The sequence below is a fragment of the Melospiza georgiana genome, chromosome 20 (assembly GCF_028018845.1).
Source record: "Melospiza georgiana isolate bMelGeo1 chromosome 20, bMelGeo1.pri, whole genome shotgun sequence".
NCBI lineage: Eukaryota > Metazoa > Chordata > Aves > Passeriformes > Passerellidae > Melospiza > Melospiza georgiana.
The window spans coordinates 2,101,432-2,127,179 of NC_080449.1; the positions used below are offsets into that span (position 1 = coordinate 2,101,432).

At 50.5% G+C, this 25,748-nt stretch overlaps 1 protein-coding gene across 7 annotated transcripts in view; it reads right to left on the reverse strand.

The window, feature by feature from the left end:
• Positions 1-25,748, reverse strand: part of EXD3 (exonuclease 3'-5' domain containing 3) — a 256,141-nt gene that overhangs the window by 182,586 nt on the left and 47,807 nt on the right. For 5 of the 7 annotated variants that reach the window (XR_009115427.1, XR_009115428.1, XM_058037915.1 and 2 more), the window contains exon 3: positions 18,062-18,162. Coding sequence is in view for 4 of the 7 variants with exons in the window: in XM_058037915.1 (XP_057893898.1) it covers positions 18,062-18,098 (37 nt within the window). In the remaining 3 variants the exon portion in view is untranslated. Of the gene's footprint in view, positions 1-455; positions 537-18,061; positions 18,163-22,773; positions 22,967-25,748 lie in introns of those variants that run through there. The other 2 variants (XM_058037916.1, XM_058037917.1) reach the window with 2 other exon arrangements.

A 25,748-nucleotide genomic window follows, 5' to 3' on the forward strand; every position in this document is an offset into this window, starting at 1 on the left:
TGAGGGGACACAGGGACACAGGGACACCTTCCCTGCCCCAGAGTGACACTGAGGGGACACAGGGACACAGGGACACCATCCCTGCCCCAGGGTGACACTGAGGGGACACAGGGTCACAGGGACACCTTCCCTGCCCCAGAGTGACACTGAGGGGACACAGGGACACCATCCCTGCCCCAGAGCCAGGCTGGGTGATCTCCACAGAGCACCCCTGGAGCACGGCATCCACTCCTCAGCACAGGAGGGACACGCACCTGGGGGAGAGGCTCCAGAGGAGCAGCTCTCAGAGCCCCTTCCAGTGTCCAAAGGGACTCCAGGAGAGCTGGACAGGGACATGGGACAAGGGCCTGGAGGGACAGGACAAGGGGGAATGGCTTCACAACGACAGAGGGCAGGGATTGAACAAGGAGAGAAATGGAGAAATTTGCTGGTGTCTGCACAGAGCTGTTCCTCACCTGGTGAGGCTCCTGGGAATCTCAGGATGAGGCACAGTCAGGGGCTGAACATAACAAAATAACCCAGGAGCAGCTGCTCCCAGGGCCAGGCATGAACAGGAGAGCAAAGCCACCCTGTGCCCTTGTCTCCTCCAGCAGAGGGAGGAGCTGCACCCAGGTACCCTCCAGATGAGACAGAAAATGGAAATGTGAAGGTCTCCTGAAAGAAATGAACAACTTATCTGCTCAGTCTCCTGCAGGACCTCTTTGGAGGACTGTCCTCCTCACAGTTCTCCTGGCACCCCTAGAGTGTGAAAAATGATAATTAATCAATAACTACTGCTATACTCTGGTGGGATACCAGACAGGTGCCTGCCCATCCTCATCCGTGAAGGAAGAAGAGAATTAGCAATAAACTAATACCAGGACATCCAAGGAAAAACAACAGGAGCATCCAGGGAGTTTCACAAACCTTCCAGAAAAACCTGGAGATCTTGTGGCTGCTCCACACAGCAGGGAGCAAGAGAGAAGTACAAGGGAAGGAGGGATCAAGCAAAGGGACTGAAAAGCAGATGGTCAGAACTGACCCATGAGGGCATCTGGGCTTAGCTCTGGACAAGAACAAGGCAAGTATGGGGCATGGTGGCCAGAAAAACCCCATCATTCCCACCAAGGACACCCAGAAGCTCCACTAAAGAGAACTTCAGTCCTGCAGAGACTCCTACATCCTGAAGAGATAACCAGCTATTAGCAAGGGGCATTCTATGAGCAAAATAAAAACCAGAAAAATCGGCAAAAACAGAAAAAAAAAACCCAAAAACAACAAACAAACAAACAAACAAACAAACAAAACCAACACCAAACCCAGTGTGGAAAGTCAGAGAAAGCAGGTCTCCCTGCTCCAGCTGTGAGCAGCTGAGGAGGGTCAGGAGATGTGTCCCAGGCAGCTGAGCCCTCCCAGTTCCCAGACTGAGCCCAAGAGAAAGTGCTCACTCTGGCACTGACCCTTCACAGCTCCCAAAAAAGGGAGTTGCAGACCTTAAAACAGCTGGAAAAGCCTCACCAAATCAAGGTTAGAGCACTTTGGTGGAGATCTCAAAAAGACACATCTGCACCAATTCCAACAAGACACAAAAGACCTCAAGTTTTGGCACTGACAGTTTCTCCCAGTAGCATGTTCCTGTTTAAAACATTTTACATTAATATATTTCTTTTGACTGTTTTTCGTTCTGAAAATGAATGAGTTCTGCCCTGAACCTGGTACCAAAATTGCAGGAGATGGTAAATCAAATGTCTTCCAGTTCTCAAGGTTTGTGGTTACATTTCAAAACCATATAAACCACAAGGCTTATATTTTTGAGCTAGAAAAGTGCCTTTGAGGAAAACCATAAACTACTTTCTGTTCATTCTCTCCATTTCCTTTGTGCATCCATCACTCAAACCCTGCTGTGATCACAACAAAAGCAGTGCCTGGGGGCTGCTGAGGTAAGCACTGGATTTGTGGTGAGGTTTGCAGTGGTGTCCTTGCAAAATTCTGCTGCATTATTCACCAGTGCAGCTGAAGCTGAGGAAAGGGTGACATCCAACCCCAGAGGAGGAAATTTCCCAAGGAAAAAACCTCCTGACACTTTCTGTTTGTGCCCAAAGCCATTAAATGCCTTGTGGCCCAAGACCTGGAAGAATTACAGTCGGCAGAAGAAAAGATACTGAATGAAAAAAAGCAACCCCAAAGAAGGTGGAAAAAATGAGTGAAATGCAAGGTCACAGCCCCCAAACTGTCACAGCTGAAAGCATGGACAGGAAAAGTCAAGAACAAAATGTTAATTATGAATTACAAATTTATGGAATCACAGAATCCCCTGATCTGGAGGGACCCCCCAGGATCCCCCAGCCCAGCCCTTGTCCCTGCCAACCCCACCCTGGGCACCCCTGGCAGCGCTGCCCAAAGGCTCCTGGAGCTCTGGCAGCCTCGGGGCCGTGCCCATTCCCTGGGCAGCCTGGGCAGTGCCAGCACCCTCTGGGGGCAGAGCCTTGCCCTGAGCTCCAGCCTGAGCTGCCCTGGCCCAGCCCCAGCCGTGCCCTGGCTCCTGTCCCTGGCCCAGAGCAGAGGTGGGAGCTGCCCCTCTGCTGCCCTACAATGGTTATGTTTTCTTTAGGCAGCCAGCTTGTCCCCTGTACTGCAAGTTTACTGAATTTTAATAAATGTTTAATGGAATATCCAACGCACCCAGTAGACAATCAGTGAATTTTTAATATTACTTATTGTTTTGTGTGCCTTCTGACCCAATAAATCCCTGGAATCTGTTATCAGTGAAAACTCCTGCTTATCTCAACATGTCTTTGAGATGTAGTTCTGAAAGGAAAACTAAAATTCAAGGTATTTCCATGACCCCCTTAGGGCAGGTGTCTCGTTTGGAGTTTAAAACTCCAATACCTCAATGAAGCCAATGCACAAGAAGCTGGGGGTTTGGTTGAACAGAGCCATTCACCCTCTCCTGTCCCACACCCACTCTGGGTCATTCAAATTGCAGCTGAGGACAAACAAATTGTGTGTTATGTGTGAATTAATCAAAGTCTCTTATCCAAACCTAGTTTGTCTCAATTTTGTTCAGAAGTGGCTGCAGCTCACAGTAAGTGTATGCTGCTTTTGCAGAAGAACAGGCAGAGAAATAATATCACTTACATGGAGCAAAAATGAATGGATACGTTTTCTAGTGCCTACATTTGAACCACTGAGGATAAGCTGATCAAATTAAAAAGGTACAAAATTCCTCTGTAGAAAGCCACAGATTGTGACACCTTCGGGGTGTTCATTCTGTGCCCCCTTTAATGAGCACATGTAACGTAAATAAACCTCTCAGTTTGTTAGTGTGAGACAGCACTTGGTGACAGATCCCAATCCCCAGGGGCTGCAGTGATGAGTCCCCACCGAGGAGTGCAGGCAGCCAGAGGTGCTCCCTGCAGGGCTCAGGTAGCAGGGACAGGGAATGCTGCCAGCACTGCCTGCTCCCCTTCCACCACTGAATCCAACAGAGCCAAATTTACAAGAGGATCAGATGTCACAAAACTATTTCATTTCAGAAACAATACATTGCTCTGCTTTAGCACCGTTTCCAGAGCTCCAAAGAATCTCTCCCCATGCCAGCAGCCCATTCCTTCACTGTGCCTCCCACAAAAGGCAGATATGATGAGAATGGCTAACTGTGCATTTACTGAACTCCTGCAGCAAGGAAATGAAGCAAGGAGATGCAGAGAGTCCTTCATTATTTGGCCTGTCTGGCTCACTGCAGCCTTGGCTCCGTGTCCATTTGAGCTGCTGTGTCCTCATCCACAGAGCTTTGAACTCAGCTGCACCAAGCCCTTCCCACCTCGGGAGGGAAGGAACCACACCGGCCACCACAGCCCTGAGCTCCTCACACCACACACCTCCCCTGCCATTTTAACACTAAAGACAGAGCCTTTGGGGAGGTCTGGGAGCCCAGGTTCACCAACGAAAGAAAGGCTTTTCTTACTTGTTTCTTCAGCTCTTTATCCACACATTTGGATTCCCCTTCTGCACTAATGCAATCAGTGGGAGGATCTACATCAAACAGGAGGGGAAAATATCCCAAAATGCTCTGAGTTCCTCACTTGCAATCACCTGACTTTGAACATCAGCTCATTCTCAGTCACCAGAAACCTTGTACAAGATGAATGGTTCCACATTTCTTCATTCATCAGGCAGCTGTGACTGCTCTGTTTCTCCAGCCCTGTGACGACAGCCACCTCCTGCTCGCCTGCCCCTGCGGCTTCTCCACAGCAGATGAAGATTCCCACAGCTGGGATTGGCTCTGAAATAAAGAGGTCACATCACCTAACACACTGCCACAAGCTGGACCAGGCATCCCTGGGAACTGCAGAACAGTTTATGTTTTGTTCATAGGCCAGATGGAAAAGTCAGCTCGGAGCGATTACCCCAGCCCAGCTCTCTGCCTGTACTGAGAGCAGGGGCAAAGCTTTATTCCAGTCCAACTGAGATGGCTGTTTCACTCAGCAGCAAATATTTTGCTTCACTTTAGGGAGGAGGTCAGTATCTAGAGGCTTATCTTTTTGTGGTTCTTTACCATCTTTCACACAGACTTGGTTTAACAGAAACTCTGAACTCGGTGATGCACCTTGCAAGGTGCAGGCCAGCAATTCCTCCATGAGACTCTGGTTTGGAGGCATTACTCTGTTAATGTGCCAACATGCAGTCATGTGTCACAGAATTGGTCCTGCTGAATGTGGGTTCTCTAATACCCTTGCATAAGCTTACATGAAGCACACAACCACAGAATGGCTGGGGCTGCATCTGGCTCTGCAGGCAATGCTCACCTCATGTTCCTCACTTGGTTCCTCTAGGCAAAAGCCAGAACTCCTCAGGTGCCATTAGCTGAGCCCACACTTCCCTGGGATCACTCTGTGAAGCCATACCTTGTCTGTGCTGATGACTACATCATTATTGAAAAGGCAGAATTAGGGGCTCAAACAGAAATATGGGGGAGAATGAGGTGCACAGGCAGAACATGGGGAAACTGCCCTGCTGGAGAGGGAAAAGGGAAATGAAGAGTGTATTGAAAGCAAGAGAAGTTTTTCTAGAAAAGAAGCCAGCCTATCTCAATGGCAACAAAAATCATTCTCTAAGTAAGGGCAAGTGAGATCCTTTCCATTCTGAGAAATTTGAGTTATGAAAACATAATAGGAACCTCAGCATTTGGCTGATACATGCTCAATTTCTAAGTGAGTCAGAAGTTCACATTCTTCTACTGCAGCCTCCCAACTGAAAACAATCCCCACACTTGAAGCACAAGAATAATAAAGCACACATATGCTTCTTATAAAACAATCCTTACAAATAACCATGCCTTTTGTTTTCCTAATGGCTAAAATTCATCATTTCCCCCCCAAAAAGCTCAGATCAAACAAAATGCACTCTCATTAAAAGAGAAGGCTCGCTTGGCTGAGCACAACAGGCAGTGACATTGCCCTCTTATTTTCTTAGTGCTTTTTGTCAATGGAGAGCCTGGAGAGCTGCTCCCCAGGCTCTGTGGGGCAGGGCAGGCTCAGCACAGCCCCAGCCTTGTGCTGCAAATGGGGCTTTCCTCTCCCTCTCCCCACATCAGCCCCAAGAGCATCCACATTCCTCTCCCTCCCAGAGTGTACAGACACGTGAGCAACAACAGCAGCAGCAACAGCAACAGCAACAGCACCAGCACGGCATCCCAGACTGGTTTGGGTTGGAAGGGACCTTAAAGCCCATCCAGTGCCACCCCTGCCATGGCAGGGACACCTCCCACTGTCCCAGGTGCTCCCAGCCCTGCCCAGCCTGGCCTTGGGCACTGCCAGGGATCCAGGGGCAGCCCCAGCTGCTCTGGGCACCCTGTGCCAGGGCCTGCCCACCCTGCCAGGGAACAATTCCCAATATCCCATCCAGCCCTGCCCTCTGGCAGTGGGAGCCATTCCTCTGAGCTCTCCCTGGAGCTTCTCCTCTGCAGGTGAGCACCCCCAGCTCTGCCAGCCTGGCTCCAGCCCTGGAGCAGCTCCGTGGCCTCCTCTGGATCTCTCCAGCAGCTCCACAGGGCCCAGGGCTTTGCAGCTCTGCAGGTGGGGTCCCACCTGAGCAGGGCAGAGGGGCAGAATCCCCTCCCTTCCAACACCTGGGCACCACACCCAGCATGGGAGCAGAGGGTGCCCTTCAGAGCTAGTGCCAAATCAACAAATGAAAATGAAACCTCACCAAGGAGTCACCCAGCTCTGGGACATCCTTGCAGTGCCTGAGATGAACCAGCCTGGGCAGCAGAAACTTCCCTTGCCCAGGAGTGCAGGAGCTGTCCCACACTGTCACCCTGAACAAGGTGTGACATCACCCCAGACAGACAGAGGCCATCTGGGGATGCTTTCAGTGCAGGGCTGGACAAGAAGTGCAGCAATCTAGAAATAGCAATTCTAAAAATAACACCAAGAGGTTCCTTTCTAGGCAGGTAATGAAATCCAACTTCATAAAAGCCCAAAAATGTAACAATCATAAACCTTGTGCAGGTCAATACCCTCACATGGCTTCCTCCTCTGTCAGGGGCTCTAACCCCAGTGTCAAGGGCTCTGCAGCACCAGGATGACAATCTCTGGCACAGGACAGTGGGGACACACATGGGAGGGGAGCACAGCACTGCAGTCCCTCATTCCCTTCCCATTTCACAGCTCTCCCTCCACCCTCATGCCAGGCACAGCCAGAGGGGTGGCTCAAGGCCCTGAGCTGGGTGGATCCCCATCCTGACCAAACCAGGCTTTGTACTCCTGTGTTCAAGGAGTTTAAACAAAACTCACAGTTTCATCTTACAGTTTTTCTTTTCCTTCAAAAATTCAGCCAGGCTACCCTTACTTCCTTTAGGCACCAGCTCCATGCATTTTTCCAGTGATGAAGAGAATTGGGTTTTGTTCCCATAAACCAGCTCGGTGTTGAGGGAAGGGTGAGGAGCGAGTCACCACGTTCCCAGAAGGAGCACAACAATCAGTGCCCTGGAATGAGCCCTTCCTCACATCCACTGTCCTGCCAACCTCCTCAGGCCAGGAACAGGAGGATCTGTCACAGCCAGTTAATGCCCTTGCACTGAGTTAATGGCACTTCCATAGAAATGGAAATTCACTTCAAAAACACCTAAAACAGCACTCCAGAAAACTGACAATTTCTTCTTTCAAACTTATCAACCCTGCAAAGGGGAAGAAAATTGATATTGTCCAGAATAAAAGGGGAAACTTCTTAATTATGTAAGAGACTGAGACTGCCAGGAACAGCAGCAGCCCCAGAGGACTCAAGCACAGGATGGGAAAGAATCATCAGATCCAGAGTACTATCATAGAGCTAAAATTATATCTAATTTTTTGCCTCCAGACATCTCTGGAAATCCCCAAGTTCTAAACCTAACAACCTTTAACTGTGTGTCCTAAGTAGTTTTATTTGAAAAAACCCACCTGGTAATTCTAAAAAGCTGTAGTACATATTTTGAAGCCATCCAACTTTCTTTTGAGAACAGTAACAATAGTCTGATTCTTGTATAAAAGACATTCCCAGCTTTTCTCCAGCCAGTTCCTCCCCTGAGCACATTTCAGCAGCAGCACATTGCTGGATGGGGCAGGGCCTCTCCCAGGTCACTGGGGACAGGAGCCAGGCCCTGGGCAGTGCAGGAGTCACCAGCCTTGCAAGAGCTCACAAAAGGTGGAGATGTGGCACCTGGGGACACGGTGACATGTTTACTTGGGCTAACAAAGTGGAGGAGACCCATCTGTCCCGGCTGAACCAAGCCCTCCAGAGGCAGAGGGAAATTGCTGCTTTGCTTATGTTGAATAAAACAATGGTTAAACCTCTAAGTTAAAAGTATTTTTCCTTCTTCCTCTGACTAATTACATCTCAGAGTGGTAGATTAAAACTCCATCTCTGGTAGAATCCCAGACTAGTTTGTTGAAGGGCCCTTAAAGATCATCTCATTCCAACTCCCCTGCCATGGGAAGGGGACACCTGCCACTAGACCAGCACTGACACTGACACATTTTCAGAGCCTTCAAACAATGCATTCTTCATCCGTATTTCTGCTGCAGCTTTGAAAATCCCACCCTGAGGTTCCAGAAACAGTTCCAATCACTCCCAAATCCCAAATCTGCTCTCTCCACACACAGAGCTCTCCAGTGATTGCAGATCAGCTTTTCCCAAGGCTGCTCAAGCCACTTGTCCAGGAGGCGCTGCAGATGCTGCCCAAGGCTCAGGCAGGACCTGGCCAGTCCCTCACCCCACACTGCCCCTGCCTGCAGAGCTGCCTCTGAGCCCTTCCACTGCTCCTAGCACCAAATCCATGGCCAAATAAAAGATCTCACTGCTACTTAAAACAAAAGTTGTGATGGCTGTTCCCTTCCGAAATTTATAGCTGCACCTCCTAGATAAAATTAAAAACCCCTATTTTTGAGAGGTCCTGCACATTAAAGTCGTGGCTCTGGGGAGGCTACGTGGAAAAGCCAGGATACCTGTCAGCTCAGCACCAATGTGTTTGAAGGGATTTGGTGGTTTCCATGGTGATGGGGAGGGTAAGGGGCTGCCTGGTTCCAGCTCTGACTGACGCACATCTCAAACAATCGCTCTCTTCCTGTTCGTATGGCACAAGAAAAACAGGATGCTGAGAGGTGTTTATCTGAGAGAGCGAGATAAGCAAGCGCACTGCGAGTTCTCCAAGTACAGGAGTTCACCAGTGAGATGTTATAGACTTTCTGTGGAAAAAAAACAACCCACTGCTGCCGTGCTGAACGTGATTAAATTATGCATGGAAAAGTCCTTTCCCTTGGAAGGCGCAGGAACCGTGCAGAGCTGCTCTATGAGCCCTGAATACCAATGGCAAGGCTCTTTAGTGTGTGGTACCGAGTCCCAGCGCTGAATGAAAGCAGAGAGCCAGCCCAGTGTGTGATATCTGCCACCCCAAACCCTGCCTGGGCCCCTCTGGGGGGGTGGGCACAGGGGGTGGGGGGCTGCCACAGCCCTGGGGCTGCACACAGAGCTCAGGCTGCTCTCAAGGGCTCTGTGCCCAGGAGCACCAGCTCACAGGCACTTCTCAGCCTCCCACCCGACCTGAGGCACTCTGCAGCATTTGAAATGTCCCTCAGTGCCTGAGAGGGAATCTGCCCCCTTCTTATCCCAGCTTCATCAGTGACAGAACCTGCAAACCACACAGTCAATCATTACCTGCTCTCTAATCACCACGAGCTGGTTACAGCCCAGCAGCACTCTGGGGTTTAAAGCTGAAAATCTCACATCCAAAAAGCACAGCAGCATTGTCCAGGGGTGGTTCTGGAGCAGGGAAAGGCACCTTCACACCCCTGTCACACGTGGGACAGGCAATACCCCTGTCCAGAGGCTGGTCAAAGCCATGGCACAAAACCAGGGCCTGGCTGGACACACTGGGACTGACCTGGGGTCACAGTGGCTTCAATGCATCTCTCCTGCTGATTTACAGAATCCCAGAACCTCCTGAGCTGGAAGTGACTCACCAGGACCAGGCAGTCCAACACCGGAATTGCAGCTGTACCCATCCCATCCATGTGGCCACCAAAACTGTCCCATCATAGCCAGGAATTGTTACAGCTTGGCTCTCTAAGAACAGGCCTGCTTCCCAAAACCCTGTAAGACACAACAGCTGAGCTTTGCCACCTGTGCCATCCACACTGGAGGACGCAGGGTAGCACAGATCTGCATGAGAAAGTGGATTTCTGCGTTATGCAAATTTTGTTTTCTCAGTCATTGCACATATTTAAGACAGTATCAAAGGAACAAAATGGGAACCCAGTCATTGTCTCTGGCTTGGCTGGCTTACAGATCAACTCCCAGCCTTTAATTCTAGGAAGTGAGTGACCACGGAGCCTCCTGACAGCCAAGGGCCCCCCTTTTTCCATCTGACTTGCTGTTTGTCTTGGAAGTAGCCAGGTTAAGGCTGTCCCATTCAGCCTGCAGCGGAATGTGGGGCAGATGGAAAGAGGGAAAGACAGACAGAGAGACACTGCAAAGGCTGAGACAAAGCCTGGTGGTGGGATGAAAGAGCGTGGAACGAAGGCAGGGCCCAGCCAAGCCAAACAAAGTTTTCCTTGAGTGATTACATCTGTTGGAGAGTCCCCAGCTTGCACTCTCCTTGCTGAGAAATTCTTTTAATTGTGTCTAGGACATTTTAAAAATCCCAAGAAAAGCTCCTCTGTAATTGTTGGATCTCTGAACTGTGTGAACTTTTGTCGTGCTGAATCGCTGCAAACCTCTGCCACCGAAGCAGGGCTTTGCTGAGGGAGAGCCCTGGGGAGGGAAAACTGGTCATAAATCTCCATTTCTTTTTTCCCGAGGAAAAACAAACAATTTAGACAAATTCTTCTCCCTCCCAATGTCTGTATAGCTCAGTGCAAAGTGCATCCAGCAGAAAATGAAAAGAGATCCGTTCTCAGATTAGCCAAAATTAAGCAAGGTTAAATGAGCGATGTGTAGAGCCAAAGCCTACAGCTGTGTGAAATGGGCACCTCCCAGGGGACAGCAGGGATGGTGGATCTTCCACAGCCACCAGAGCCACACAGTGCTGGCTGAGGGATGAGGGGAGCAGTGGGGCAGGGGTGCATGGCCAGCACCTGCACCACACAGCACCACAGGGCGCCATGGGCAAGTCCTGGCAGATATGAAAATCAAAACTTGTGGGCCAGAAAGACAGAGAAATATTAAATAATCTTCAGGAGCCGTGATCTTGCCTTGACCAGACACACTTCAGGTGTTACCTGAATGCCACTGCCCTGGGCTTTTTGTCACAGGTCCAAATCCCTGGTCTGTGGCAAAAACCTCCCTCATCTTCAGGCCTGTTTTCACAGCATAAATTTCCCTCCACCCCTCACTGTGATAAGCAGAAATGCCAGAGAGTTAACAGGCTCCAAGCACCTCAGTTCTCTCCTTCAGAGCCCACACATCTGCCTGCATGCTCAGGTCACTGGGTATTTGTGTTTGCCACATGTGAGGGACAGTCACTGGAAGCCACTCCAAAGGCAAGGCTCAGTGCCAAAGGTAAATTAAAACAAGGTGGGTGAGCTGGCTCCTCTGGCCATAGTCTGACAGCTCACCTTGCCACAGCGTGGGGTACCCCAGTAAGGAGGGAACACCTTTTTTGTGCCCCTAAAACAGCCACCTAAAGGTGGGCTTGGTGTCTGCACATTTCCCCAAGCACTTTGAATAAATACCTGCCTGTATCACACCACCTGCCTGACATGAGCTGTCCAAAAGCAAACTGACTCATTCTCATTAGAATCACAGAATCCCCTGATCTGGAGGGACCCCCCAGGATCCCCCAGCCCAGCCCCTGTCCCTGCCCAGCCCCCCCAGCAGCCCCAGCCTGGGCACCCCTGGCAGCGCTGCCCAAAGGCTCCTGGAGCTCTGGCAGCCTTGGGGCCGTGCCCATTCCCTGGGCAGCCTGGGCAGTGCCAGCACCCTCTGGGGGCAGAGCCTTGCCCTGAGCTCCAGCCTGAGCTGCCCTGGCCCAGCCCCAGCCGTGCCCTGGCTCCTGTCCCTGGCCCAGAGCAGAGGTGGGAGCTGCCCCTCTGCTTCACCTCCACAGAAAATGAACTTGGCCAGAACACAGATCTGCTCTTGCTGGGCCAGGGAATTGACCCAACCCAGTGAAGGCTCCAAGGTACCAGCACAGGAGCAAAGAGGTGACCTGTGCCAGGACTGGGTGCAAGGGCATGAGAGACAAGGGCAGGAGCAAGACCTTTCTCTTGCAGCTGTGATTCACCTGTTTGATCAGTCAGCACTTCCACTTGCTCCATTCTGCCAGAACAGTCACCTTTCCTCATCATCCAGAGCTCACAGTACTGACTGCACTGTAGTCACACCTATCCTTCAGTGACATGAAGGTTTTATGTGCTCTGCCATGCAGAAGACAAGACTCCAGCTGAAGGCAAACTCACACAGCAGCCCCAGGACAGGATTTCTCAGCTTGCTGCTGATGGGGGGGCTGTGAGCTGATCAGCACCCTGAGCCCCTGGAGCAGAGTCACCAGCACTGCCAAAGGATGGCAGTGCACAGGCTCATGTCAGCATCATCCAGATTTGTTTTTTAAACAGTATGCCGGATAGAAAGTTTAAAACTGTATTTGTAATTTTAGAACAAAATTTATCCTTATGATAGGGAGCCTTTCCAGGCAGAACCACCTCCTCTGCTCCCAGACCCTGCATTTCAGAAAGCACAGCACAGCCAGGATCATGCCATGTGGAAAGACCAGCTCAGAGTCTGTTGAACAACACCTCAACAAGGCTGAAGGAAGCCTCAATGGAGAGAAACACCCGATGTGGCTGAGGGAAGGGGGACAGTCAGACCAAGTGGCAGCTCAAAGACACAGAGCCTGATCAGGGCCTGTGAGCAAAGGGACCAGTGTCTCTCTAGGCCCCAGGTACAGGAACAGTTTGAGGGCCAAAGAGCACCATCTGAGAACAGCCACTGCAATAATCCCAGTCCTCAAAACTATGGAGGGTTCTCTGAAAACCTCCAGTTTGCTGGGGAGGAGGTTGGAATTTTGTTTTATGCTTATTTGCCTCTTGTTTCTGTCCTGGTAGATAATGTTCATTTCCAGTAACTGTTGACCAAAGTGGAAAAGGAGGATTTAACAATAAAGTGCAAGAGTCCATCACAAGTTATGGCAACCCTTGTGCTCCTATGAAACAATAACACACCAACATAAAATAAATCAGTGCCTTTTAATTTAACAATGTAAATTACCCTCCCACCTGCTGTGACTCTCCATAAGGAGAAAAAGCTGGCAGTGTATTTACCAAGCTGTCTATCCCAGTCCCATTCTGCACTGGCCTCCTGCCCTGGGGTTAGACTGTAGGACTCTGTCATCTCTTGCACTCGTATGACCTAAGAAAGGGAATGTGGCCTTTTTCCCACAAGCCCAGAGTGAGAACATCATAAAAGCTGAACTTTAGCCCCCTTTTTGGGCAGGCAGCACAATAGCAAGGAGGATGCTGTTACTCCCCAGAGGCTCTGCTGCTGAAAAACATCACCAAGCTCAAGTAAAAGGTCAGTAGTTAGGATTGCATCTCTTGTTTTCTTCAGTTTTCCTCCTCCGTCAAAGGCAGTTCAACATTCTTTGCACACCCCCCTCCCTCCTTCTGAGAAATGCAGGAAGGAAGTGCTTGCAAAATAGTTTAATTTAAAAGAAGGCACAATCACACACAGCAAGCCCTGGTGCAGGCTCTGAGCAGGACGTGTCCACTGCTCCCTGTTCCCACTGCAGCACGAACGAGTCCCTCCCTGCCTGGGCAGGGCTGTGCTCCAGCCCCTGGGCTGCAGAGCTGTGTTACAGCTGTGCTCGTGTGCTGCAGGCAGCCCTGCTCCCCCGGGGCACACAGCACTCTGCCCAGGAGCCAGGGCTGCCCTGCAGCCTCCCAGGGCACTGCATGGGACCAGGCACCCAGTGTCACCTCCTGTCTCTCCCATAACTAGTGCTTGCTGCATTTCACAGGATGTTCTTCCACCAAGGCTTGTTACCTGAACCTTGCTAGGGTTTGGGAAGGTATTTTGGGACAGTTGGATTTAACTTGACCCTTTTCTTCACTAGATTTATGTGAAAGAACCAGAGTGGGTGGAAGCAGCTGTTATACTCCATGTCTTTTTGCAAAGAGGAATGTGGAGACCAGCAGGCAATTCCTGGAAAACTCCTTCATTATCCATCAGTTTCTGTTGAATGACCACATATCCAATCTAAACATCATTCTTCCCAGGCACACGGTGTTTTTGTATCCCTGGGCAAAGAGCACTTACTATCACAAGCCTATTTCTTTGTCTTTTCCAAGACTCTGGCAGTCCCAGGACTTCCCTTGAGCCATGAACCACAGGAGCCACATGTCAGGCCAGGCTGGCAGTCCCTGCCTGCTCTCCCTTCTTTGAGAATTCCCAGTCCTTCCAGCCCAGTGTCCTGACACAACCCCTCAGTGCCTGTTCCAGGGTGCCACGTTCCCCTCACTGCTCGTGGGTTCATCTCCAGCTGGCATCCTTGGACTCCACGGGACACTGCCAACAAACCAGTCCTGTCTCTTCTTTAACTCATTGCTGTCACAGGGCATCATTAGGGGAATGAAACAACAACGAGATCAATGCATGAAGGATGTGAGCAGAACCACACCCAGGACCACTCCAGTGGTGCCTCCTTCCCAACAGGATGCCCAGGACAAGCAAACACAAAATCAGTTATTTTGTGATAACTGCTTCTAGAAAATCAGTTATTTTCTAGAAGGACATTTCAAAATGCTGCATGCAGTTAACACGAGCACTTTGCTGTGTACAGTCACACAGCTTCACAAATGCTCTCCCAAACAGGGAAATGAGAGTACCCAATGCCACCAGCTGGGGACTGGGGGGCTGCAGCAGGACCTGAGACCAGGTTGCTGAGTCTGGCTTTTTTTATTTTAAAGTTGACAGCTTCAACTTCCAGCATCTACACCCAGCACTGAGCATGGGGAAACCTGCTGTTCTCCAGCTCTAGGCCAGATGGGTAAATTTTTGGGTTAATGTTTTCATAACCACGCAGCCAGGGCTACTGTTTATTATCCATCCCATCCCCAGGAACTTCTTACCTTCTTTTCTTTTTCATTTGCTGCTGCTTATATGCATTTCTGATAGATTTAAAAATAACTGATAGCACTGCAGAAATACCTTCAGCTGTAAAATAAGGGTTCCATAATCCTGCATTCTTTATACACCATAAATAAAATTTTTTTTCTGTCCTGCAGAGTGTTGTAGAGGCATTTAAGGAGATTACTGCCCACCCCATGCCTGCTGCAAGCCCAGACAAAGGACAATAAAAATGTGAAACAGAGGAGAAGGAATGAAAGAACCCCAGAAAGGCACATTTGGCTGGGAAGAGGAGGTGCAGGTAGTCAGCACAGAGCCTGACCACTCCTTCAGGGAAAAAAATTTTTCTAATATCTAATCTGAACCTCCCCTGTTGCAACTAAGATTGTTTCCTTTCAGCCTGTCCCTTGGCACAGGGCAAAAGAGACCAAACCACCACCTCACTACAAACTCCCTTCTGGTACTTGTAGGGAGAAATTCCTAGCTCAAGGTTTGTGAGGATACTAAAGCCATACTGAAAAATATAAACCCAAAGAGTTGGTTTAAGGAATGGTTAAAAACAGGTTACAGAGCAGATAGATCTGAAAATATGACCCAAATATTGTAATGCAGCATTTAAACAAAAGCAGTGATACAGGGAAAAAGATCCTAATTCAGTTCTGAGCCTCTTCTTGGAGAGAACCCTACTCAAAGGTGATCCAGTCAAAGATGAGGCCCCCACCTGACTTGGTTCCTCCTTCCTTAAGGCATCACAGATGGCCTTGCCTCAGCGCTGCCCTGAAGAGCTGACAGAAGCTCTGCCTCATCCCAGCACCCACAGTGACCCACACATCACCTGGGCTGCTCTGCACCCACAGCATCCCCAGCACCTCCTTGGCCCAGGCCCCACCACCTGCCAGCACAGCAGCTCCTCAGCAAACATCAGCCTCCCTTCCTCCCTTTCTCATTTGTTGAGATGCTTCCTTGAAGGGGAACTTGATTATTGAGATACTTGATGATAAAGGGGAGGGCAGCCAATGTGCAGTGCCTGCTGCCAGGCCCAGCTCCAGAGGAGCTGGCTGGTGCTGGGCTGCAGGGCTGTGCTCCCAGGCTGTGTCCTCACTCTGTCCCCACTCTCTGTCCCCAGTCTCTCTCCCCAGGCTGTGCTCCCAGTCTCTCCCCAGTCTCTGTCCCCAGGCTGTGCCCCCAGGCCTTGTCCCCAGTCTCTCTCCCATTCTCTCTCCCCATGTCCTGCTCCCATTCTGTCTCCCCATTCTCTCTCCCCAGTCTCTCTCCCCAGGACCTGTCCCCACTCCCTGTCCCCACTCTCTCTCCCCAGGCTGTGCTCCCAGTCTCTGTCCCCAGTCTCTGTCCCCAGACTTTGTCCCCAGGCCTTGTCCCCAGTCTCTGCTCCCACTCTGTCCCCAGTCTCTCTCCCAGGCCCTCTCCCCAGGCCCTGTCCCCAGGTCCTGCTCCCAGTCTCTCTCCCCATTCTCTCTCCCCATTCTCTCTCCCCATTCTCTCTCCCCAGTCTCTCTCCCCAGTCTCTCTCCCCATTCTCTCTCCCCAGTCTCTCTCCCCAGGCTCTGCTCCCATTCTCTCTCCCCAGGCCCTGTCCCCAGGCCCTGCTCTCAGTCTCTCTCCCAGTGTCTCTCCCCAGGCCCTGTCCCTGTTTATCCCGCGGTGTTTTCCCCTCGTTAGCGATTGTTTGGCGGCTGCTGATGGATGGTGCCGAGGGCTGGGTCTGGAAACGCTCCCCAGCCCTCAGGAAGCTCAGGGGCCTTTGCCAGTACTTCCTTCCTGCATACAAGGGGAGGACAGAATGGGAAAAACCTTGGCTGTCTCTCGCCCTGAGAAAAGGTCTCCCCTTCCAGCTGGATTACAGTAACAGTATTTTAATCTTTCACAAGATTATAATATCCTTCCTCTCTAAGTATAGCTCCAGTGGCAGCTCAGAGAATGAAATGAGCCAACAATGTAAGACTCAATAGGTGGTGCTGGAAGCGGAACAAATGGAGGTCCAGATTGGAAGATCCCTATCCTCAGCCAGGATGTAAATCACCAGTGATCACACCTGTCCTACTCAGCACTTGACTCTAAGAGCAATCAGGACTCACCACTTCAACAGGAGGTGTAAAATGTACATGAGTGATACATGGAAAATTAGTCCCTCCGGACAGATTCATTCCTGTGCCTGTTTTAGAGAGTGGATCTAAACTCAAACCACAACATTTATTACACCTACAAAAAAGGCTCTAATGAACAATCTGTGAATATTCTGACCAGACATTTCTCACAAGCACCCAGGACATGTTATAGAGACTTGAATGTCTTTTTCACCAAACAGCCTTTAGGTCCTTCTGTGGATGATTCATGAATCTCCATGACATCCTGATGTGTCATCATCACCTGTTCACAGTAATAAAATACATGCTGAGTATTAGAGAATCGATATTTCATGCTACGACAGGAATTTTCTTAAATTTTCCGTTTTTGAGCCCCAGATTCAAACCCATGGACGATGGCAAGGGTGTTAGTGTAGGCAGATGTTCAGAACCCCAAATTGCTCTGCCCCAGCCATGTGGCCTGGGACAGCCAGAGCAGGGCACATGGGTGGTGGCTCTGAGGACCCCTCTCCCTGCAGGCCCAGCAAGGGGAGATCCCAGCAATCCCCTCATTTTTCTGGGCAAGTTTGCCCAAGCGAGTCTGTAAAAGCAAGGGAGAAATTCTCAGGACTCAACAACAAAAGAAAACTCCCCCAACCTGTGAGCAGACAGCTCTCCTAACAGCCTCTATTTCTGACAAAGGCCTCAGACAAAAAGACTTCACCCATGAACAAAGGTTGGGGAACAATGGGAACTGTCAAAAAATAGCCCTCACGTCAGAGCTAAGAATGCCCCTTGACACTTCCAAAAAAGCCCAGGCTGAGCAGAGCCTGGGAGGCTGCAGGCACAGCCCCTGGCATCCGCCTCTCCCAGCACAAACTGCCAGCAGCACTCTGTGAGGCTGAGCTCCCACAGCCAAAGATGGGGATGGAAGAAGAGAGCAAATTTATGGCAGGTCTGAGCCAGAAGTAACAAATTCCTGTCTATCCAAGCTCTCCAGCAGGGACCCTGACCCTCGGGCTTGATGGGACATACCTGACAATGGTGTGTGCACATCTTCCTTACTGCAAAGGGTAACCAATCACCAATGCAATTAGTGAGAAAACTAAATTATGTCAAATAGCAGAATGAGTTGTCTAACACAGTAATAAAACTCCTGTGTTCTGAACTAGTGAGAACTTCCAGAAAAAAAATTGCTAGAAAAATTTTCAACCTGGACTAGAATTCTAAGAATGCTGATATTCAGATGTGGACAGGAAACCTCAAAGATCCAATAATCTTTATGGCATGCAATTTGGCATTGATTCACATGTTTTGCTTTATTTGTGACTCAGCATTCTTCTCCAACAGCAGTAAGAAAATAAATGGAAAGCAAATCATGCTGAATGAAAACTCACCCATGGGCTGATCACTTGAGTAACTGTCCTGACTCATCCTTCCAGATCAGGATGCTGAGGTTGGAGGTCTAAACTCAGAGATGCAGCCCAAGCTCCTGTTTCTGGAAAGAAAATGTAGAGTTACTGTCAAACTGGAGGAACTTCACCCTGTGTGAGAAAGATAATATCCTGTGTGTGGTCTGTTGTCCTTGAATTTAGCAGGAGAGTGCAGAACCTACATGCATGTACAACCTGGTGTAGGAGCGATAGGACATGTGCCAGAAGATCAGAGAATGGAATGGGAAACTGAATTAAGTCAACCAAGAAGCCCTGGAAAGTGGCATCTGAGAGCACATGGAAGGTAAAACAACATGGAGTTAAAAACACAGCTAGGTTCCTGGAATAAGCTGAGTTCCAGATTTGAACAGAACAAACAGGAGTTCGGCTCTTCACTTGAGTAGCCAAACAAACCTCCTGCACAGGGTGAAGAGTTGGACTTGATGATCCTGAGGTCCTTTCCAACTCAGCCAATTCTATGATTCTGTGCAAACCCCAGACCTACCTAACCCCAATCTGGACTAACAGGCCATGTGGAAGTGTGTTTTTGCCACAGCTACACAGCTCCTCCTCTTTGTTTGCTTGCCCTTCCACTCATCATCACAGCTTGACTGTGGTAGAGTTGGGAACAGAACCCCTGTCTCCCAAACCCCAGCCCAGTGCCTGAACCACCACATCCTTCCTGCTGAATCACACTGCAGGATTGTTTACCAGGAAGGAAATTCCCCCTCGAGAGCACTCACTCTGAGTGTGCTGGTGGAACACAAATGCTTAGAAAAACACAAACAGAGAGGCAATAACAACAAGTGATTGAAGTCCCTGTGCCGGCTGGAGGCACAGCAGCACCTTGGGTTTGTGGAGCTGTGGAAGCGAGGCCCCAGGGAGCAGGACACGACACAGAACAGGCATTGCATCCAGACGGCTCCCAGGAACAGCCTCCTGCTCTCCACAGATGATCTGTGACTCTGCAAGTCTCTTCCCCACGTTTAACATGAGGTGTATGTCACTCAGGGCCATTCAAAAGGTTTGGATTCTCAGCAGACAGTGGGAAGTCACCTTTGGGAGCAAACCTGCCAAGTGCAAGCAGCTGTGGATATGATCCAGAGGGTCAGAATTAATCTCAACATGTTGTGCAAGCAAAGGGCCCTCACTTTCTTTAAGGTCTTTAGCTCCAAAAAAAAAAAAAAAATCAAACCAAAAAACAACAACGTGTGTATGAGGGGAAGATACCAAAAATGGAACAAATATGTTTTAGCCTAAACACACTTTGCCCCATTGGTCTCCTAGAAAACAAAAAGGGCTGTAATTCATCCACGATCTGTCAAAAAACACAAACCCACTGAAATGGCAGATTCATGGTTCAGGACTCTGAAGAATTTGGCTCTGCTCAGCAGTTGGGCAAAGGGGAAGAATTTCCCCATTCACAAACAGATGCTTTCAGGTTGTGTCCCAGGGTACCCCATCACAATAACCAACAAACACAGGCTTGGGCAGATGGCAGAGCTGGGGCTGGATCTCCAGGACATCCCCTTCAAATACCACTGCCTGGGAATCCCAGCAGGACCTGAGGACTCCTGGGGGACAGGGAACCAAAGCTTCCCTCTCAGCAGCATCCTGGGGTCACACCCAGATCTAGAGCAGCTCTAACAAGCCCCAAGATGGGGCTTCTACTACAGTAGAAGTTTCTCACCAGAAGACACTTTGAGCCACTTCAGTTCCTTTGAACAGCAAAAAAAGTCACAATTTCTCCTCAGGGCTTCTTTTGACCTTGACATGATCTGAAATCCCTCAAGCCTCGCTTTTTGACATCATATGAGAGTAATTCAGGAATTAACATGAAATGTAATTCCATTGTTCTCCATTCAAATGGCTATTCTCTCATTCCTTGCCTGCTATTTTTGGGGTCAGGATCCAGTTTGTAGCTTTTTCCATTCGGTCTAAATCAAGTGTGTCCAGAGGGAGAAGATAACTGCACATGCTCAGTCCTGCAGGATGGGGCAGTGATCAGTGTGCAGGGGTGGGCGATGGCTCCCAAGAAGGCAATTGCTGCCATGAGTGTCTCCTGCTTGGTTCAAACAATTCCCTGTATGGAAACCCAGCGTGGAGCAGCCAAAGGAAAGGCCAAAGGAAAAAGCCAAGCTGCTTCTCCAAGGACTGCTGGTTTTTCTCCAGAGCAGGTGTGGTCACTGCCGAGCTCTTGATTGTGATGTCAAGGTCATGGCTGGTGCCATGCAGGACTTGGTTTGTATTGCAGCCAGGAGAGATAAGGGTGCAAACAGCCTGATTACACCAAGGATGGATGGATGGATGGATGATGGATGGATGGATGGATGGATGGATGGATGGATGGATGGATGGATGGATGATGGATGGATGATGGATGGATGGATGATGGATGGATGGATGGATGGATGGATGGATGGATGGATGGATGGATGGATGGAGGATGGATGGATGGATGGATGGATGGATGGACAGTGTCTGACACCTGACACCTGCCCTGCTTGCAACTGCCGCAGGAGCAAAGCAACCGGCAGGTGGATGGAGACAGTGTGAACAGAGCTCCCATTCTGCTTTCTCAGTAACAGCTGAGGCCACAGCCACTGCCAGACAGGGAACTGGGGGCCACTGGTTTCCTTCTGAGTGATTTCAGTTCAAGCAGGGCCATTGCTGGGCTGGAGTGAACAAGGTGCTCCTGACCATGCTGGGAAAAGCAGGAAGTCTTCTTCCTGACAGTCTGTTAACTTCCATGGGATCAGCTCTGGGTTGGCATCTCAAGCTCTGCCTGAGCTGGTGCTTCCCTTAATGCTCAGAAATGTGGTGAAGTGACCATATAAAAAATCTTACCTCTTCGCAGAAAATGTCCCCACAAAAAACAGGTTTCTATTCTGCTTGGGTATGGGAAATATTTCAAAATGTGAAGTGAGAGTCACTTAAATCTTTAGAAACAAGAAAACAAACACTGCAAAGCAGTACTTATTTGTAGGTGTCTTCACACGGGGATTTTGAAGCCTATTTCACATTTTTACAAGCTTCCTTTTATTGCCTTGGTGTTACAGAACATACAGGCACACACGGCTAAAAAAGATATCACAGAATGTCCTGAGCAGGAGGGACCCCCCAGGATCCCCCAGCCCAGCCCCTGTCCCTGCCCAGCCCCCCCAGCAGCCCCACCCTGGGCACCCCTGGCAGCGCTGCCCAAAGGCTCCTGGAGCTCTGGCAGCCTCGGGGCCGTGCCCATTCCCTGGGCAGCCTGGGCAGTGCCAGCACCCTCTGGGGGCAGAGCCTTGCCCTGAGCTCCAGCCTGAGCTGCCCTGGCCCAGCCCCAGCCGTGCCCTGGCTCCTGTCCCTGGCCCAGAGCAGAGATCCGAGCTGCCCCTTGGAGGAAGCTGCACATTGCCCTGAAGTTTCCACTGTCATGGACCCCTCCCCAGAAAAAACATGAGTTAGGAGATGGGTGAAGGAGCTCTGGTTCTAGGAGTGCCTGCAAAAGCATCCTCTGAAGATCATGGGTGCCTTTTCATTGGCTTTTACAGACTTTGGATTCTGTACTCAAACCCAGTTTAGCTTCAATTTAGCTCCCATCAGCTACAAACCCAGCATTCATCCTTCACAAACTTCATACAAGCTTCATTCTTCACAATGTCCCAGCTAAGCTACACCATTCAGAATCTCTGCTTAAATTCTGGCATCTCAGGCTGCAGTGTGTCCCAAATGACTTGCCTCCCAAGCCCTTTCACAAGCTGTGTCTGTAGCATATGTTCTTTCAGAGTGGGCAGAAGTGATGAAGAGGCTCCAGCCTCTCTGCACCTCAGGTTGAAATGCAAATTGCAGTTCCACCTAATTTTACAGACTTCCCATTATCACATAAATCTTTAACTACTCAGAAATGGAAACTTCACTTTGCTGTGATGATATTGAAAAAAAACCACTGACACAAGGAAAAAATAAAAAAGAAAATTCAAACCAAGCAGTGTTCAGCCAGTGCCAGCCTTGACTCTGGGCCTGTGTGAAGAACCCCAGGCTGTGTTCCCTCCCCTCCAGGGCCCTGAAACCAGCAGGGGTCCATGAGTTCCTATCTGGACAGGGCTGCTCAGGACCACCAGGACCACTGGCACTGCAGAAGCAAAGGGGCCAGGACATGACCCTGCCTCCCGTATAAATTTATTTGGTTGGAGCTTATTCTAAGGAGATCACTTCACTTGAATGGAATTTTTATTAAATGATTATTGACTTTTGATAATTTATGGGAGTAATTTAATAATTTCCCACTATTCATGTCATAATAAGATGCATTGGAAGTGCTGAAGTTCTAAAGCAGAACACTCATGGCAGAAGCCAGCAGAGCCACACTGCTCCAGGGAACACCCTCTGCCTCATTAGCTCGGACATTAAAACTGGAAAGCAGCTGACAAAACATCAACAGATGTCTGTCAAAGTCTGTTGGATTTTCAAGGCTGTCCCCTCAGCATGGTGAAGCCCACCAGCTTGACAGGAATGATTTTTTATGGGATTCCTGTCCAAGTTCCTAACATCAATAAGCAAATTGTTGTGACCCCAGGGCATAAGTAGAACCTGAACTCCTGGAGGAAGCCCTGGATACCAAAGAATTTATCTCCCTGCATGCCTGGAGAGTTCCACGACCCAGCTTTCCCTGCTCATTTCACTCTTCTTACCCATCAATCACCTCCAGCCACTGGGAAAGCGAACCCTGCACACAACCAGCACACCTGGAGTGGCTCCGGGCAGCGCTGCCAGGACGGTGCTGCCGCGGGGGTGGCTCAGCCCAGGGGCCGCAGCCCTGGACGCTCGACGAGCTCGGGCTCAGGTGCGCTTCCCGGAGCATTCCCCGTGCGCTCCCCGTGCATTCCCCGTGCGCTCCCCGTGCATTCCCCATGCATTCTCCATGTGCTCCCCGTGCATTCCCCATGCATTCTCCATGTGCTCCCCGTGCGCTCCCCATGTGCTTCCCGTGCATTCCCCATGCATTCTCCATGTGCTCCCCGTGCATTCTCCATGTGCTCCCCGTGCATTCCCCGTGTGCTCCCCATGTGCTCCCCTTGCGCCCCCGGTGCTGTCCCCGGGGCATTCCCATGCATTCCCCGGAGCATTCCCCGTGCGCTCCCCGTGCGCCCCTGGTGCATTCCCCGTGCGCTCCCCGGTACATTCCCCGTGCGCTCCCGGTGCGGTCCCCGTGCACTCCCCGTGAGCTCCCCATGTGCTCCCCGGTACATTCCCCGTGCGCTCCCCGTGCATTCCCCATGCACTCCCCGCAGCATTCCCCGTGCGCTCCCCGTGAGCTCCCCATGTGCTCCCCGCGCGCTCCCGGTGCGCTCCCCGTGCATTCCCCGGAGCATTCCCCGTGCGCTCCCCGTGCGCTCCCAGTGCATTCCCCGTGCATTCCCCATGCACTCCCCGCAGCATTCCCCATGCGCTCCCCGTGCGCTCCCGGTGCATTCCCCGTGCACTCCCCGTGCGCTCCCGGTGCATTCCCCGTGCGCTCCCCGTGGCGGAGCAGCCGCGGGGCTCTGGCACCCTCTGCTGACAAACCCGCGCGGGCCCGGGCTCCCTTTGCTGCATTAATAGCTCGGAGCTTGACAGGTTTTATCTGTCTGCTCAGATATTTCTGTAAAATCACACTGATCACAGCAGGCCACTCTGCCCCGGGTTTGCTCGGGGAGCCATGTGCAGCCCGCACAGGGACATGCCCTCCTCTCCTGTCTCCGGGCTCACCTAAACCCCTGGGTTGCCTAAAACCTCTGGGATTTATTGTCCTTTCCATCTCCCAGCACTACCCAGTTTCCTGCAGGCAGCATCGATGCTCTTCCTTATTTCTGAAAGTTTTGTACCCGGGAGGGGACCCCTCATCCACCTGAGGGAATCATCCCTGGAAGGGAACACACCTGCCAGTCCCACCCTCCTGATGCACGATTCCCTCAGCAGTCTGCACCCCACCCGTGTCCCACAGCAGCTGTGACCCCTCCCTGTCCCTGAGCACGACACAGGAGCTGTGCCTGCCAGGGGGGCTCTGTGCCACCCCTCCAGCAGGGCAGCCTGGCACCGAGGAAGGACAGGGAGGTGACCACACACACCTTGGTCACACACCTGCCGTGTCCAACCCCCAGTGTGTCACACAGAGACACCCCAAGGCGCTGGCTGTGACCAGGGACACCCCACCCTGCTGAACCCAGGCACAGCGCCCTGACCCTGCTGTGCTGCACGGGAGAGCTCCCGGGGAATAATGAACACCAAGAACAGAAAATTCTGTGTATGGGCAACAGTGAAACAGAAACCTGATAGTTGGGGATGTGTTAACTTCAGAGATTGATTTTCAGTCTTGTTATTGTCTGCATTTTTCTGATTCTTGCTTCTTCTGTAGGGAAGGCTGTGAGGAGGTGACAGCACACCCTGGGTAAGGCACAGAGAGCTCAGGTGCTGAACAGACTGGCACTTTCTAGAACTATTTCAAACCCATGCAGGCCATACTTAGCCTGTCAGAGGGTCTGCACTTCAGGAGAAAGAATCTCAAAGGATAATTTCACCTTCAAATCAGGACCTTAAGCAAAAAAACCCAAAAAACCTAAGGAATAACTTTGGAAATAGACAATTCCGGATTTCCACCAGAATCAAAGTGTGAACAAAAATTCTCAGCAAATAGAAAAATAGCTCAGTTGAAGACACTTCACAAATTTCATTCCAAAGTTTGGCTACTACTGAAAACCATTATAATATAGAAAAATATGGAAAATTTTAAAGTGTCAGGCGAGTAAATAATCAGGGTGATTGTAATAATAACATGTAAATCTTTCTTATGAGGAGATCCAGTAGAGTTACTTTAAATGCTGACAACTCAGTCTCTCTTGAGCTCTCTCACATTAGAAGAGCTTACTTGGCTTGCTTTTTTCCCATCCTAGAACAGCTTTGTTAACGCTGTGAGCACAACTCCTCTGAGGACTCAATGCAGGACGTCCCAAATAGAGCCAGGGTTGCGTCAGTGTGAGGTCTGCAGATACTTTGACTGCTCCCAGGACTTGGATTTCAAGTTTAGGCAGCAGTGTTAAGCCAGCATTACCAACATCTGTCCAGAGCTCTCTCATGGAGTGTTTGAACGTTCCCTCCTGGATCGCTGAGGAAGCTTTATTATCCCTCATAAGCATATTCAGGTTTTATTTTTTTAAGCATGCAGCATCCTCCAGAGTGTGACACTTCTACAGGCTTGGCTGGACGGGCTCTGGCAGCAGTGGCCATGGCAGCTGCAGCCCTCGTGTCGCCAGATGTTTGTCCCACCTTGCCCTGCCAGGAGAGCACAGCTGGCTGGGGCTCAGCTCACAGCTCTGGCACACGAATGAGAGCAGGGGCTGAAAGGGTTTGTACAAAACCAGGGGGCTCTGGGCTGGCACACAGCAAGGTCCGAGCGTCCGAGTGCAGCTGCTGGGCAGGGTCAGAGCAGTGACAGGGACACGGGCTGAGCTCCCCTCTGCGTGAATCCCACACCCTGGGGGTGTCCCCAGGGATCACCCACACACACTCTGCACTCACATCCCCACTGCACACATTTGGTAAATTGAAGTAAATGCAATCACCTCCTGACTGACGTATGCTCCAGCAAATTCTCAGGTGAAACAGAGACAATTTCATCAATTGTGGCATT